A 16,344-nucleotide genomic window follows, 5' to 3' on the forward strand; every position below is an offset into this window, starting at 1 on the left:
ATTTATGAATGCAATTTGTTTGAGTTCAGACTGGGAGACTGACCAGCTTGGAGGAGCGACGTCCTTCTGCCCAAGTATGTGAACCACTGGAGTACTCAGTAGAGGCGCTGGATAATGAGGCCTCGCTGCCACTGCAGCTACTGCGTGGACAGGTTAGACTAAGCAGGCTGGGCCACCTCCCTGCAGGAACACTTGCCTTCCCATTCTGCTGGACTTCCTGGAAAATAAGGAGTGCGTTCAGAAATTAAGTTCAAACTTTATTGTCCCCGCACGGAAATTCAAAAGACAGACACATGGAAGTGAAGTATCAGCAGGGAGAAGTGACTTGAATGAAAATAAAGGTTTATTTTGATACGATTTTGGTAGAAAGCCCATCTTCAGAGCAATTCAAAACATTTTCCAAATAGGTTAAGCAGTTCACGACTAACAAAAAAATGAACTATTGAATACATCACTGTCCCTTTCCATCCAACGGCTAATTAAGGAAAGGTATGACATTCTCCACTCCACTTGTCACAGAAATCTCACTCTGCAATGCAGGCATTCACTCGTCTTCTCTGTGCATGCAGACAATCTTTGTTTTGTCTTGATTATGTATTGTTCATCAAAAGTCAGAAACTAAGGCTGAGATTCAATCCAATGTGCATTACAGCACAGGGCATTATAAAATACTTTTAGAGCTAATTTCCCATTTAGCTGACATGTGCAGAGTTTTTGATGAAGGTAATCTATGTGGACATCAGCGAAAATGCTGTTGAAAGACGCATTGACAACTCTATAGTGCCCTCTGCTATAACGCACATTGGATTGTATCCCAGTTACTGAACGCTTTACAATCTGTGGTCTCAGTGCCAAGACTTAGATGTACAATTCACTGAGCCTGTAGACCCTTGGGTTTTTGGAATTCTATCATATCTCAAAAGTTAATGCATAATAAATGACAAATGTCAGATGAGTAATACTGTTGTTTAGCGTGAGTCTACAGGATGGACAGTGATCGATAATCACACAGTGGTCTATGACTCAGCCTCACTCCTCCTCTCTTAACTTCTCTCTCTGGTTGGAACCATGGGACGTCGTTTCCCAAAGGGAAAATGCTTTATCCAACTTTCAATCACATAGCCTGTGAGCAAAGAGAATGTGTCTGTTCCCAGAATGGTAGGTCTACTTGGCCAACCCTCAGCCACACTTGATGGATGAGGCCAAGAAGATCCCCAAGGACCTCAGCCACCAGCCACACTTGATGGATGAGGCCAAGAAGATCACCAAGGACCTCAGCCACCAGCCACACTTGATGGATGAGGCCAAGAAGATCACCAAGGACCTCAGTCACCCGAGTTACGTTCTGTTCACTCTGCTACCATCTAGCAGACAGAGACAGTACAGGTGCATCAAACCCAGTACCAAGAGACTGAAAAACAACTTCTATCTCCAGGCAATCAGACTGTTGAACAGCCATCACGTCATCTCCTGTAGTAAGAGACAAAGATAGACACCTCAAACACACTGACTCCAGTACTCGCATATCCTGTTGGGGATGGGGGCGCTGTTTAGACTATTTATGCTAATTTGGTAATTTTTGAAACGGCTTCCCACAAAATCCTTGATCGTACAATATGCATATTATTATTATTATTGGATAGAAAACAGTCTATAGTTTCTATAGGAGTTGAAATTTTGTCTCTAAGTGGAACAGAGCCCATTCTACAGCAATTTCCCTGACATGGATTCAGATTTCAGAAATGTTGGCCACTGTTCTGAAGTCAGTTAAAACGGCACTGATATTGCTATGACTATACGGACACTTCTTACGTCTTCCCCTGGATGCCTTTACGTGATGACGATTCCAATGGGGTCGATTGCGCGTTCACAGGCCCCACAAATGAAAAAACCGTGAAGCTAGTCATTCTTTTGGAGCTGCGTCATGCGCCTAGAGGACACCGGCCCGCTCCTGTTCCAAGCATTAGTGAAGGGGGTAATATTACTCGGGTCATGTTTCTACTCGTTATGGGAGTTAAAAACATCATAAGGTAGTTAATTTAAAGCGTTTTATAGCAATTTATATCCGTTTAGTGCGATTTTGGGACATTTATTTTTGCAACGATGTGAATAGTTGGGCACGCTTTTCAGTTCATCCCGAACGCAGTAGGCATTTCCACATGGCAAGAGGACAGCTTTCCACCAAAAGACGATTGCTCTCAAGAAAGGATCCTTTGCCCAAGATACTGATGGAAGAACAGCTCAAGGTAGGACATTTTTATTATGATAAATCGTGTTTCTGTCGAAACATTTTAGTGGCTTAGGACGCCATGTTTTATGACGTAGCTTCGCTAGGCGCAAACTGTATTGAAAAGTAAGGATAAATAAAAAAATGTAATTCCGCAATTGTATTAAGAATTAAATTGTCTATCAATCCCTGTCCACCCTATATTTTTTAGTCACGTTTATGAGTATTTATGTATAAGAGTAGATCACTGTCTAAGTGGCGCAAGGACATTTTCTGACCAGCTTGTCTACATTTCACATTGTCTAACCATGATTTTGGTGGCTAAATATAAACATTTGCGATCAAACTCTATATGGATTGTGTAATATGATGTTACAGGAGTGTCATCGGAAGAATTCTGAGAAGGTTAGTGAAAAAATTAATATCTTTTGGCGATGTTGACTTTTATCGCTCACTTTGGCTAGAATCAATGCTGGGCTGCTATGTGCTATGTGCTACGCTAATATAACGATTTATTGTGTTTTCGCTGTAAGACACTTAGAAAATCTGAAATATTGTCTGTATTCACAGGATCTGTGTCTTTCGATTCGTGTATGCTGTGTATTTTTACGAAATGTTTGATGATTAGTAAGTAGGTAAACACGTTGCTCTAAGTAGTTTTTCTATTCCATTTGTGACGGTGGGTGCAATTGTAACCTATGCCATCTACCTGAAATATGCACTTTTTTCTAACAAAACCTATCCCATACCATAAATATGTTATCAGACTGTCATCTAATGAGTTTTTTTGTTGGTTAGGGGCTATAAATATCTTAGTTTAGCCGAATTGGTGATGGCTACTGGTGTTGGTGGACAAATAAAAGATGGTGGATTATGCTAATGTGTTTTTAGGTAATAGATGTACATCTTTACATATTGTGTCTTCCCTGTAAAACATTTTAAAAATCGGACATGTTGACTGGATTCACAAGATCTGTGTCTTTCATTAGCTGTATTGGACTTTAATTTGTGAAAGTTAAATATTTAAAAAAAATATTTTTTTTGAATTTCGCGGCACTGGTTTTTCAGTGTGGGGGGGGGGGGGTGTGCCGCTAGCGCCACGCTGATCCTAGACAGGATATCTACTTACACACGCAGAAGCCCATACTCACAAATACACGCACATACACTACCGGTCAAAAGTTTTAGAACACCTACTCATTCAAGGGTTTTTCTTTATTTTTACTATTTTCTACATTGTAGAATAATAGTGAAGACATCAAAACTATGAAATAACACATATGGAATCACGTACTAACCAAAAACAAATCAAAATTCTTTAAATAGCCACCCTTTTTCCTTGATGACAGCTTTGCAAACTCTTGGCATTTTCTCAACCAGCTTCACATGAAATGCTTTTCTAACAGTCTTGAAGGAGTTTCCACATATGCTGAGCACTTGTTGGCTGCTTTTCCTTCACTCTGCGGTTCGACTCATCCCGAACCATCTCAATTTGGTTGAGGTCGGGGGATTGTGGAGGCAGGTCATCTGATGCAGCACTCCATCACTCTCCTTCTTGGTGAAATAGCCTTTCCACAGCCTGGAGGTGTGTTGGGTCATTGTCCTGTTGAAAAACAAATGATAGTCCCACTAAGCCCATAACCAGATTTGATGGTGTATCACTGCAGAATGCTGTGGTAACCATGCTGATTAAGTGTGCCTTGAATTCTAAATAAATTATAGACAGTGTCACCAGCAAAGCACCACCACACCATCACACCTCCTCCATGCTTTACGGTGGGAAATACACATGCAGAGATCATCTGTTCACCCCCACCGCATCTCACAAAGACACGGCAGTTGGAACCAAAAGCCAATTTGGACTCCAGACCAAAGGACAAATTTCCACTGGTCTAATTTCCATTGCTCGTGTTTCTTGGCCCAAGCAAGTATCTTCTTCTTATTGGTGTACTTCAGTAGTGGTTTCTTTGCAGCAATTCGACCATGAATGCCTGATTGACAGTTTCCTCTGAACAGTTGATGTTGAGATGTGTCTGTTACTTGAACTCTGTGAAGCATTTATTTGGGATGCAATTTCTTAAGCTGGTAACTCTAATGAACGTATCCTCTGCAGCAGAGGTAACTCTGGGTCTTCCATTCCTGTGGTGGTCCTCATGAGAGCCAGTTTCATCATAGCGCTTGATGGTTTTTGCGACTGCACTTGAAGAAACTTTCAAAGTTCTTGAAATGTTCCATATTGACTGACCTTCATGTCTTAAAGCAATGATGGACTGTTGTTTCTCTTTGCTTATTTGAGCTGTTCTTGCCGTAATATGGACTTGGTCTTTTACCTAATAGGGCTATCTTCTGTATACCCCCCTACCTTGTTACAACACAACTGATTGGCTCAAATGCATTAAGAAGGAAAGAAATTCCACAAATGATCTTTTAACAAGGCACACCTGTAATTTAAATGCATTCCAGGTGACTACCTCATGAAGCTGGTTGAGAGAATGCCAAGAGTGTGCAAAGCTGTCATCAAGGTCAAAAGGTGGCTTTTTAAAGAATTTTGATTTAACACTTTTTTTGGTAACTACATGATTCCATATGTGTTATTTCATAGTTTTCTACATAGTTTCTACAATGTGGAAAATAGTAAAAAATAAAGAAAAACCCTTGAATGAGCTAGTGTTCTAAAACGTTTGACTGGTAGCGTACACACACTCACACACAGCCAATGCTGCAGTCCCATGTATATAGAGACATTAAACACTGGACTATTTCTTTCATAATGTTTTTCACACTGTGTATTAATTTAGTGTATTCTTCACATAGCTCATTCTAATACATCTACTACTGTACATCACATTTTGTTATACTGTTTATTGACACTGAATTCTCGACATAGCTCACTGGTGTACATATCATTCTTAATATATATTTTTGGTGTGTATACGCATAGATTGCATTTGGATTACTGATAAAGTGTTAATTTGGTTGACTGTAAATAAGTCAGCATTTCACCTTGAGGTCTACTACACCTGTTGTATTCTGGGCATCGGACGCTTAATATTTGATTTGATTTGAACTGGGTTAGTTCCTGATTTCTTGTTTCTATTTTTTTGTTGTATTTGTTTGACATTTTTGCTGCACTGTTAGGAGCTAGTAACGCAAGAATTTCACTATGACATCTGCTAAACTGTGTAAGAGACCAATAAACGTTGATTTAAACTTGAAGGAAAATACCACTCAAGAACTATATTTTGGCATTTACGTCATTATTCCACTGTTGATACAGTCCCAAAATGTTTTGCGTGTCAGCAAGCAAGTTTTCAAGATATAGAACTTTCAAATGCATCATACTGAGACACTTTCTGTATTTTGAAAGTTCTATATCTTGAGAACTTGATTGCTGACATGCAAAACATTTTGAAAGACGGAAAGTGTTAGGTGTGATGTGACCCCTTTTTAAATAGCATTGATCCCTAACAGGGCTACCATTGCCAGCATTCGCTCAAAGTCATTAGTGTCATCTGTTAGCAATAATTAATGTGAATAGAAAATAATTGCATCAGGGAGCTGGGGACTAGGCCGATTTAGTCCATTCATTGATATTCACCTAGTATTTGGTGATCTGCTCTATACTTTATTTCACAAGCGCTGCGGGAGAATGCCAAACAAAAGCACGTTCAAGCGGATTAATCCGCAAGCTAATTACCGCTGGCAACTCCAAGAGTTTCTCAGAGATTTGACATCACTGATACAGTAAAACAAAAACATTCCATGTACAGCAGCGATTACGGGTCAAGGGCGACTTCGGTTCCAGTGCTGGGAGAATTTTTCCTGCTTTCATATCTGAATGACTTTAAGAGAATTTGAAAGCTAGGGGATATTGTACAATAACTAAAATGTTCTTGTTTTCTGCTGTTAAGATACATTTTGAATGTGAAAATAAAAGCTGGGTATAACCAATGTCACCTTGATTGCATCAACACACTTATATAATATTGCCCTTTATCACAGAACAAAAATTGGGACAAAATTCAAAGAAAGGCCTTTGAATGTGCTGAGAAAACACAGATATGATATGTATACAGTCAATACTTGTCAACATGAAGACAGAAAATAGGATGTCACATATCTCAGGATATAGAACGAGTCCACATCTGGCCGTAAGGAAATGTCCATATATGATATTCGAAAGTAATCAAATCAAATCAAATAAAATGTTATTAGTCACATGCGCCGAATACAACAGGCGTAGTAGACCTTACAGTGAAATGCTTACATACGAGCCCCTACCAACAATGCAGTTCAAAAAATAAAATAAGAATAAGAATAAGAAATAAAAGTAACAAGTAATTAAAGAGCAGTAGTGAAATAACAATAGCGAGACTATGTACAGGGGGGTACCGGTACAGAGTCAATGTGCGGGTGCACCGGTTAAACAATGTAATTGAGGTAATATGTACATGTAGGTAGACTTATTAAAGTGACTATGCATAGATGATAACAACAGAGAGTGACTGCGGTGTAAAAGACGGGGGGTGGGGGGTTAATGCAAATAGTCTGCCGTAGCCATTTGATTAGATGTTCAGGAGTCTTATGGCTTGGGGGGGTAGAAGCTGTTTAGAAGCCTCTTGGATCTAGACTTGGCGCTACGGGAACCGCTTGACGTAAGGTAGCAGAGAGAACAATCCCAATATCACATATGTCTAAAAGACACACAAAGATTCAGATTTTTTTGGGATGAGATGCATCTCCACGAATCTCCAAATATGCATTAGAAATTGAATGAAAAGGTCATGTGAAGATAAAGCCATTTCACCCCCCCCCCCTCTTTTCTTCCTCATCTCTCCTCTTCCCTCTCGGGTTGCTGAGCACCATGGCTTGCAGTCCATCCAGTAATTAGTCTGTACTGCTGTTCACTTTCATTTTCACACTAGACAGAGACATGGGGAAAGCAGCGCAACAGACCAAGCTTGGCCTGGGCCCATGCAGCGTTACGTAACCCCGAGGGAAAGAATCTCCTGTGTGCCTCTATGTGACTACCGCTCTACAGTTACTACTGCGTGTGGCGTACACCTGGTTCATTGATAGAAATAAAGTACCACTAGCTAAGACGGTTTTAGAAAAACTCACCCCAGGTCAGTGTGAGGACATGGTATTCATTTCAAAGACTTTCACTTTCCTTTGTGTTGTTAATATCGAATGTTTCTGGGCCTTATTACTTGGTTAGTAACATTGCAATGATGGAACTATTCATGTTTGTGTGGCTGTCCGGGCATTGGTTAAATCTATAATATGTGCATGTCTGCTTTGGCTATTTGGGGAATTTCCAGTTATGGTGATACCCCCAACACATCAAACTGCTAAAAATATCAAAAGTAACAGTCAGTATCTGGTATGGCTACCAGCTGCATTAAGTACTGCAGTGAATTTCCTCCTCATGGACTGCACCAGATTTGCCAGTTCTTGCTGTGAGATGTTACCCCACTCTTCCACCAAGGTACCTGCAAGTTCTCTGATATTTTTTGGGGGAATGACCCTAGCCCTCACCCTCCGATCCTCCTCAATGGCATTGAGATCCGGGCTCTTCACTGGCCATGGCAGAACACTGATATTCCTGTCTTGCAGGAAATCATGCACAGAATGAGCAGTATGGCTGGTGGCAATGTCATGCTGGAGGGTCATGTCAGGATGAGCCTGCAGGAAGGGTACCACATGAGGGAGGAGGATGTCTTCCCTGTAACGCACAGCGTTGAGATTGCCTCCAATGACAACAAGCTCAGTCCGATGATTCTGTGACACACCGCCCCAGACCATGACGGACCCTCCACCTCCAAATCGATCCCTCTCCAGAATACAGGCCTTGGTGTAACGCTCATTCCTTCGACGATAAACGCGAATCCGACCATCACCCCTGCTGAGACAAAACCGCGACTCATCAGTGAAGAGCACTTCTTGCCAGTCCTGTCTGGTCCAGCGACGGTGAGTTTGTGCCCATAGGCGACATTGTTGCCGGTGATGTCTGGTGAGGACCTGCCTTACAACAAGCCTACAAGCCCTCAGTCCAGCGCCTCTCAGCCTATTGCGAATAGTTTGAGAACTGATGGCGAGATTGTGCATTCCTGGTGTAACTCGGGCAGTTGTTGTTGCCATCCTGTACCTGTCCCGCATGTGTCATGTTTGGATGTACCAATCCTGTGCAGGTGATGTTACACGTGGTCTGCAACTGCGAGGACGATCAGCTGTCCGTCCTGTCTCCCTGTAGCTCTGTCTTAGGCGTCTCACAGTACGGACATTGCAATTTACCGCCCTGGCCACACCTGCAGTCCTCATGCCTCTTTGCAGCATGCCTAAGGCACGTTCACGCAGATGAGCAGGGACCCTGGGCATCTTTCTTTTTGTTTTTTTCAGAGTCAGTAGAAAGGCCTCTTTTGTGTCCTAAGTTTTCATAACTGTGACCCTAATTGCCTACCGTCTGTAAGCTGTTAGTGTCTTAACGACCGTACCACAGGTGCATGTTCATTAATTATTTATGGTTCATTGAACAAGCATGGGAAACAGTGTTTAAACCCTTTACAATGAAGATCTGTGAAGATCTTGTTGTTGAAAAATCTGTTATTTACGAAGCATGAGACAATTGATTTGATTTAATTGACTAAAGCCATGGATCTTTGTCTTGGTAATCACAAGATGAATTGCTTTTCTAAGAGCATATACCGATGGCATTAGAAAGACATGGCCCATGGCCTTAGAACTGTTTCTGCATGAGCAAAAGCACAAGCATGAGCAAAAACTTCTACAGGAGCAACCATTACCATCTTACATGCTACATCTAATATGTCTCGGATATAGAGCACGCTTGATGTCTTATATTGAACTGAAAACAGCTCATACTTTGACAATTATTTTCTCTTCTAAATCACAAGGTACCGAATTTGAACCTATTTCATTCACAGTCGCTACCTCTTTCCTTTCTTTGTTTATCTGCTTTCTTCATCTACCTCTTTTGCTCACTCTTGTTCTATCTCTGGATCTCTGTCGGTTTCTATATGTACGTACGGAATCAGCTTGAGGCTCGAGCTAAGCCAATGTCACCAATGGGTAGAGTGACTCACTCAACACTGTCGGCCAACGTTTGGAAGGGACAGGTGACACACCGAGCTCTCCCAGTGAAAGTCCTTTCAGAACACATCAAACTGACCCTGAAGCTCTGAACGGGAAAAAACGTGTACACACATCACATATCACACGATTCAGGAATCATGATCAAATAAACAGGAAATTGTTTATTCGGTCGGGAACTGTCCAATGTCATGTGGACAGAGTAAATGTGATATTGTTATTGGAATCTAAATTGAACATGATCAAATATGTACTGTAATCCATACCGAAATCCAATGGCAGATGAACACATGTGATCTACAATTTACATCATCACATCAGAAACAATGCAAATTCCCTCAATGAATAATCCTTATTTACAAACCTTGAAATAAGATACAGTATGTGAAAATCATTTATTGATGTATATGGACGAAAAACGTAAGAATTTGAGTCAAGTGCCCAGATCACAAGTTAGGATTCTGCCTAAAAGCATGAAGTCATTGCCTAAATCATTTCTATATTGTAAGGCGGTCTAGTACACCCACAGCATACTGGATAACGGTGTGTGCTGAACCAATAAATCAAGGGAGAGCATTCTCCACATTACATGCTCCTGTGAGCCATTACTAATTCATTCCAATGCTAGGGGCATCATAATGTCTTATCACAGAAACTCAAGATGCCCAGGAGGCCAGCAGTAGATTGAACTGCTTGAGAGCCTGAAATCTCGCTGCAGGTCACACTCTCTTCTTTTCATTTGACAGACAAATGTTATACGCAAATGTTATCTGCATACCTATGAGTTTGTATGTAGTACGGTCCGTTGATGTGGGCTCTCTTTTTGTATTGCATTTCTATATTTTGAGTAAAGTACGTTTATTTACTCATATCTGCTGTCCTGTGCCTGACTCCTCTACACCAGCTACACACAGACCGCATTACATTAGCAACAACAACGAGACAGGCACTGTGACGGCGTGGTGCCGGGTAAAAAAAACTTTTCCTCAATGTTAGCAAAACAAAGGAGCTGATTGTGGAGTTCATGAGGAACCAGGCTGGACATGCCCCCATCCCTGGTCAATTACTTCACATTCCTTGGCGTACACATCTCAAAGAAGCTGAAATGGTCTAACCACGCTGACACAGTGGTGAAGAATGCACGACAGCGACTCTTCAACCTCGGGATGCTGAAGAAATTTGCCCTGTCTCCGTGGGTCTTCACTGTGTTCTACAGGAGCACCATCGAGAGCATACTGTCGGGCTGAATCACAGCCTGGTACGGCAACTCCACTGCCGCAGACCGCAAGGCGCTTCAGAGCGTTCTACGTGCTGCCAAACGCACCATTGGGTGCACGCTGCCTGCTCTACAGGAAACCTACAACACCAGGTGTCGCAGGAAGGCCAAGAACATCATCTGGGACTCATAGCCATGCCCTGTTGTCCCCGCTTCAATCACTCAGACGTGGGCAGTACAGGAGCATCGTGGCAAAAACTGGAAGACTGACCAATAGTTTCTACCCTCAGACCAACAGGCTGCTAAATAGCTACATGCTCCCCCCCTCCGCTCTGCTACTCCCCCTATGGACATTTTCATGATTTCATTTCACTTAGTCCTGTATGTTGGAGCTTGGCGCCTAAGATTTTCACTGTATCCTGCAATCACACCTGCAACCCTGTACACGTGACTATTAAACACTCCAACTCTGAATCTGAATCAGGACTACCATCTGTCCCAACCTCCTAAAAATATTTTTTTTAGGGTTTCATCAGACACTGAAAAAAGTAAAACCAAGGGTTCCTTGGGAAATTATCGAACACCTGGCAGCCGGTTTTGATTCAGTTGGAACTCCAGGAGTCTTTTTCTTCTGAAAACACAAGCTCTAACACGAAAAGGGCACTGATATCCTAACAATCCTAACTATAACACACGCCACATGATACATACAAGTAGGGGTGCTGGGGGAGCGGCAAAATAGCAGCACCCCCTGCTATTTTTCCATTGCATTATTGATTTAATTTATAATGGGATTGGGGTAGGGGCGATGAAATAAAAAATAAAAAAATCTAATTATTCAAATTGTAGACTACAACCAATCATTTACAATGCATTACCGCAAGGTTAAACGTTTCCTGTTCATTCTTTCCTGTAGGCTAGCAGTTAGCATTTACAAGATCAAAATCAAATTGTCTCAGAAAATGATTTCGGATTTTTTCAATCGTGGTACTAGCCAACCAAAAAAAACTGCCATCATAGCAGCTCCAACTGATGAAAACCACAGGCCTGCTGCATCTAGCACCTGCAGCAGTCCACCAGTTACTCTGTGCCCAGTCCCTACCCTCCACGTTAGCCCAGCCCCAAGCGGAGGAGCATTCTTGGCCTACTGCACCCACAGATGGCATTCTTTCAAACTGGCGCAAAGCAGCCGAGAAGTTTAGGGAACATGAAAAGTCACCTCTACACACAAAGTCCCTTAAAAAGTTGCTGTTCTAGGTACCACCCCAATCAGTGCCTTGTTTTCAGATTTGGCTAATTTAGATCCATTTGATTTCTCATCCGCTAGGGAGTGCATTTTAGAGGCGACACAACTCGTTGATAATAAAATGCACTTACAGTCTACCAAAGGAATGGGTTCTCAGGAGAGACAACTGGATGTCGGACACAATACAGAATGAGCTCATTCAACAACTGGCTCGCCCAGTACAGAGGGAGATTGTGTTGCACATATTAGTGTCTGCTGATGGCGCAACTGACATGAGCACCATGGAACAACTCAATTCAAATTGTATTTAATTCTCAGCAGTCTCCAGTATGTCGGCCCGAACCTGGAGTCACACTGAGTTTTGGGGGGTTTTCATCTCGCCTGTCTGCACCGCGGGAAGTAATCTCCACTTCACACACGACATGCTGAAGGATGACACGAGTGTCAAGGGGGAAACAAGAAACAACTTCAGCATATTGTGTTGTGAAGCACTGTTCGGTCCATGTGAGACAGTGGCCAGGACCCTGCAGAGCACCAAGGTGAGTGCACTTGGCGCCCTCAAATGTGCCAATGTGCTGAGGGAACGGGTCAGGGCACTGAGAGATGACCGTGTCGTGGAAGAGATGAAAGCAAAGGTTTGCATTCAAAAACAGCGTAATTAAATGAATGACACACATAGACCACACAAGGTTAAAACACATGCAAGTCATACATAATAAAGTACTAATATGACATGGAACATCGATAAAACAAAGCCAATAAAATAAGTACTTCAGCGAGCAGGCCTTTCTAATCGACCTGGCCCGGTTTTCCTGGAAGGATATTGACCTCATCCCGTCAGTAGAGGATGCCTGGTTGCTCTTTAAAAGTGCTTTCCTCAACATCTTAAATAAGCATGCCCCATTCAAAAATAAATGTAGAACCAGGAACAGATATAGCCCTTGGTTCACCCCAGACTTGACTGCCCTTGACCAGCACAAAAACATCCTGTGGCGTTCTGCATTAGCATCGAATAGCCCCCGCGATATGCAACTTTTCAGGGAATTCAGGAACAAATAAACTCAGTCAGGTAGTAAAATTAAGGCTAGCTTTTTCAAACAAAAATTTGCATCCTGTAGCACTAATTCCAAAATGTTTTGGGACACTGTAAAGTCCATGGAGAATAAGAGCACCTCCTCCCAGCTGCTCACTGCACTGAGGAAAGGAAACACTGTCACCACTGATAAATCTATGATAATCGATCATTTCAACAAGCATTTTTCTACGGCTGGCCATGCTTTCCACCTGGCTAACCCTACCCTGGCCAACATCTCAGATCCCCCTGCAGCAACTTGCCCCCCATCCCCCCACCCCCGCTTCTCCTTCACCCAAATCCAGATAGCTGATGTTCTGAAAGAGCTGCAAAATCTGTATCCCTACATATCAGCAGGGCTAGACAATCTGGACCCTCTCTTTCTAAATTGTTGCAACCCCTATTACCAGCCTATTCAACCTCTATTTTGTATCGTCTGAGATCCCCAAAGATTGGAAAGCTGCCGGGGTCATCCCCCTCTTCAAAGGGGGAGACACTAAACCCAAACTGTTATAGACCCATATCCATCCTGCCCTGCCTTTCTAAAATCTTCGAAAGCCAAGATAACTAACAGATCATGTACCATTTCGAACAGATCACGTACCTTCTCCTCTATGCAATCTGGTTTCCGAGCTGGTCATGGGTGCACCTCAGCCACTCTCAAGGCCCTAAACGATATCATAACTGCCATGGATAAAAGACAGTACTGTGCAGCCGTCTTCAACGACCTGGCCAAGGCTTTCGACTCTGTCAATCACCGCATTCTTATCGGCAGACTCAATAGCCTTGGTTCCTCAAATGACTGCCTCGTCTGGTTCACCAACTACTTCTCAGATAGAGTTCAGTGTGTCGAATCGGAGGGCCTGTTGTCCGGACCTCTGGCAGTCTCTATGGGGGTGCCACAGGGTTCAATTCTCGGGCCGACTCTTTTCTCTGTATATGTCAATGATGTCGCTCTTGCTGCTTGTGATTCTCTGATCCACCTCTACGCAGACGACACCATTCTGCATACATCTGGCCGTTCTTTGGACACTGTGCTAACAAACCTCCAAATGAGCTTCAATGCCGTACAACACTCCTTCCGTGGTCTCCAACTACTTTTAAATGCTAGTAAAACTAAGTGCATGCTCTTCAATCGATCACTGCCTGCACCTGCCCGCCCGTCCAGCATCACAACTCTTAATGGCTCTGACTTAGAATATGTGGACAACTACAAATACCTAGGTGTCTGGTTAGACTGTAAACTCTCCTTCCAGACTCCCATTAAGCATCTCCAATCCAAATTTAAATCCAGAATCGTCTTCCTATTTCACAACAAAGCCTCCTTCACTCATGCTGCCAAACATACCCTCGTAAAACTGACTATCCAAACGATCCTTGACTTCGGCGATGTCATTTACAAAATAGCCTCCAACACTCTAATCAGCAAACTGTTTTGTCACCAAAGCCCCATATACTATCCACCACTGCGACCTGTATTGTCTCGTTGGCTGGCCCTCACTACATATTCGTCGCCAAACCCCCAAAAGTCTTTGCTAGGTAAAGCCCCGCATTATCTCAGCTCACTGGTCACCATAGCAACACCCACCTGTAGCACGCGCTCCAGCAGGTATATTTCACTGGTCATTCCCAAAGCCAACACTTCCTTTGGCCGCCTTTCCTTCCATCTCTCTGCTGCCAATGACTGGAACAAATTGCAAAAATCACTGAAGCTGGAGTCTTATATATCCCTCTCTAACTTTAAGCATCAGCTGTCAGAGCAGTTTACCGATCCCTGTACCCGTACACAGCCAATCTGTAAATAGCACACCCAACTACCTCATCCCCATATTGTTACTTATCCTCTTGCTCTTTTGCACCCCAGTATCTCAACTTGCTCTGCAAATTCTCTGCAAATCTATCACTCCAGTGTTAATGCTAATGTCACGATCGTCGTAACTTTGAAGAGAGGACCAAGGCGCAGCGTGATATGAATACATCTTCTTTAATGAAGACAAACACTTACAAACGAACAAAAACAACAAACGATCGTGAAGCTAATCAAACTACGTGCACACATGCAACATAGACATAGACAATTACCCACAAAAGCCTACTGCCTATGGCTGCCTTAAATATGGCTCCCAATCAGAGACAATGAATGACAACTGTCTCTGATTGAGAACCATTCAGGCAACCATAGACTTACCTAGACACCTGCACTCAACACAAACCCATACACTCTACCAAAACCCCCTATACCATACAACCACCCCAGACGAGACAAAAACACACAAACATCCCCCCTGTCACACCCTGACCTAACCAAAATATTACAGAAAACAAAGATAACTAAGGCCAGGGCGTGACAGCTAATTTGTAATTATTTCGCCTCTATGGCCTATTTATTGCCTTACCTCTCTACTCTTCTATATTTGCACACACTGTACATAGATCTATTCTATTTTTCTTTTATTTTGTGTTATTGACTGTACTTTTGTTTATGTGTAACTCTGTGTTGTTGTTTATGTCGCACTGCTTTGCTTTATCTTGGCATGGTCGCATTTGTAAATCAGAACTTGTTCTCAACTGGCCTACCTGGTTAAATAAAGGTGAAATAAAATAAAAAAATAAAAAAGTAACAATGACAGCCTAATATTAATTAAGACTGATTCCATTCATGACCAAGGTGCCGGCATGAGCTACCCAAATCGGCCTCAAGATGCTGAAGTGCTGGAGTATGAGAACTCAGGTGGGGACACAAGATATTTGCTCTCAGGAGACGATGTGGAGACGATGTGGCCTGCTGGAGGTCATTTTGCAGGGCTCTGGCAGTGCACCTCCTTGCACAAAGGCGGAGGTAGCGGTCCTGCTGCTGGGTTGTTGCCCTCCTACGGCCTCCTCCACATCTCCTGATGTACTGGCCTGTCTCCTGGTAGCGCCTGCATGCTCTGGACACTACGCTGACAGACACAGCAAACCTTTTTGCCACAGCTCGCATTGATGTGCCATCCTGGATGAACTGCACTACCTGAGCCACTTGTGTGGGTTGTAGACTACGTCTCATGCTACCACTAGAGTGAGAGCACCGCCAGCATTCAAAAGTGACCAAAACATCAGCCAGGAAGCATAGGAACTGAGAAGTGGTCTGTGGTCACCACCTGCAGAATCACTCCTTTTTTGGGGGTGTCTTGCTAATTGCCTATAATTTCCACCTTTTGTCTATTCCATTTGCACAACAGCATGTGAAATTTATTGTCAATCAGTGTTGCTTCCTAAGTGGACAGTTTGATTTCACAGAAGTGTGATTGACTTGGAGTTACAATGTGTTGTTTAAGTGTTCCCTATATTTTTTTGAGCAGTGTATAAAGTGGCATTGTTTAAAGTGGCTAGTGATACATTTATTACATACATTTTTTCATTATTAAAGTGACTAGAGATGAGTCAGTATGTTGGCAGCAGCCACTCAATGTTAGTGATGGCTGTTTAACAGT

At 42.7% G+C, this 16,344-nt stretch overlaps 1 protein-coding gene across 1 annotated transcript in view; it reads right to left on the minus strand.

Moving 5' to 3' along the window:
* Window positions 1-16,344, minus strand: part of LOC129821500 (nck-associated protein 5-like) — a 109,798-nt gene that overhangs the window by 22,791 nt on the left and 70,663 nt on the right. Inside the window, exon 8 of the mRNA XM_055879173.1 lies at window positions 44-217. Within this exon, the coding sequence (XP_055735148.1) occupies window positions 44-217 (174 nt within the window). The remainder of the gene's footprint in view (window positions 1-43; window positions 218-16,344) is intronic.

This window comes from Salvelinus fontinalis, chromosome 23 (genome assembly GCF_029448725.1).
Source record: "Salvelinus fontinalis isolate EN_2023a chromosome 23, ASM2944872v1, whole genome shotgun sequence".
NCBI lineage: Eukaryota > Metazoa > Chordata > Actinopteri > Salmoniformes > Salmonidae > Salvelinus > Salvelinus fontinalis.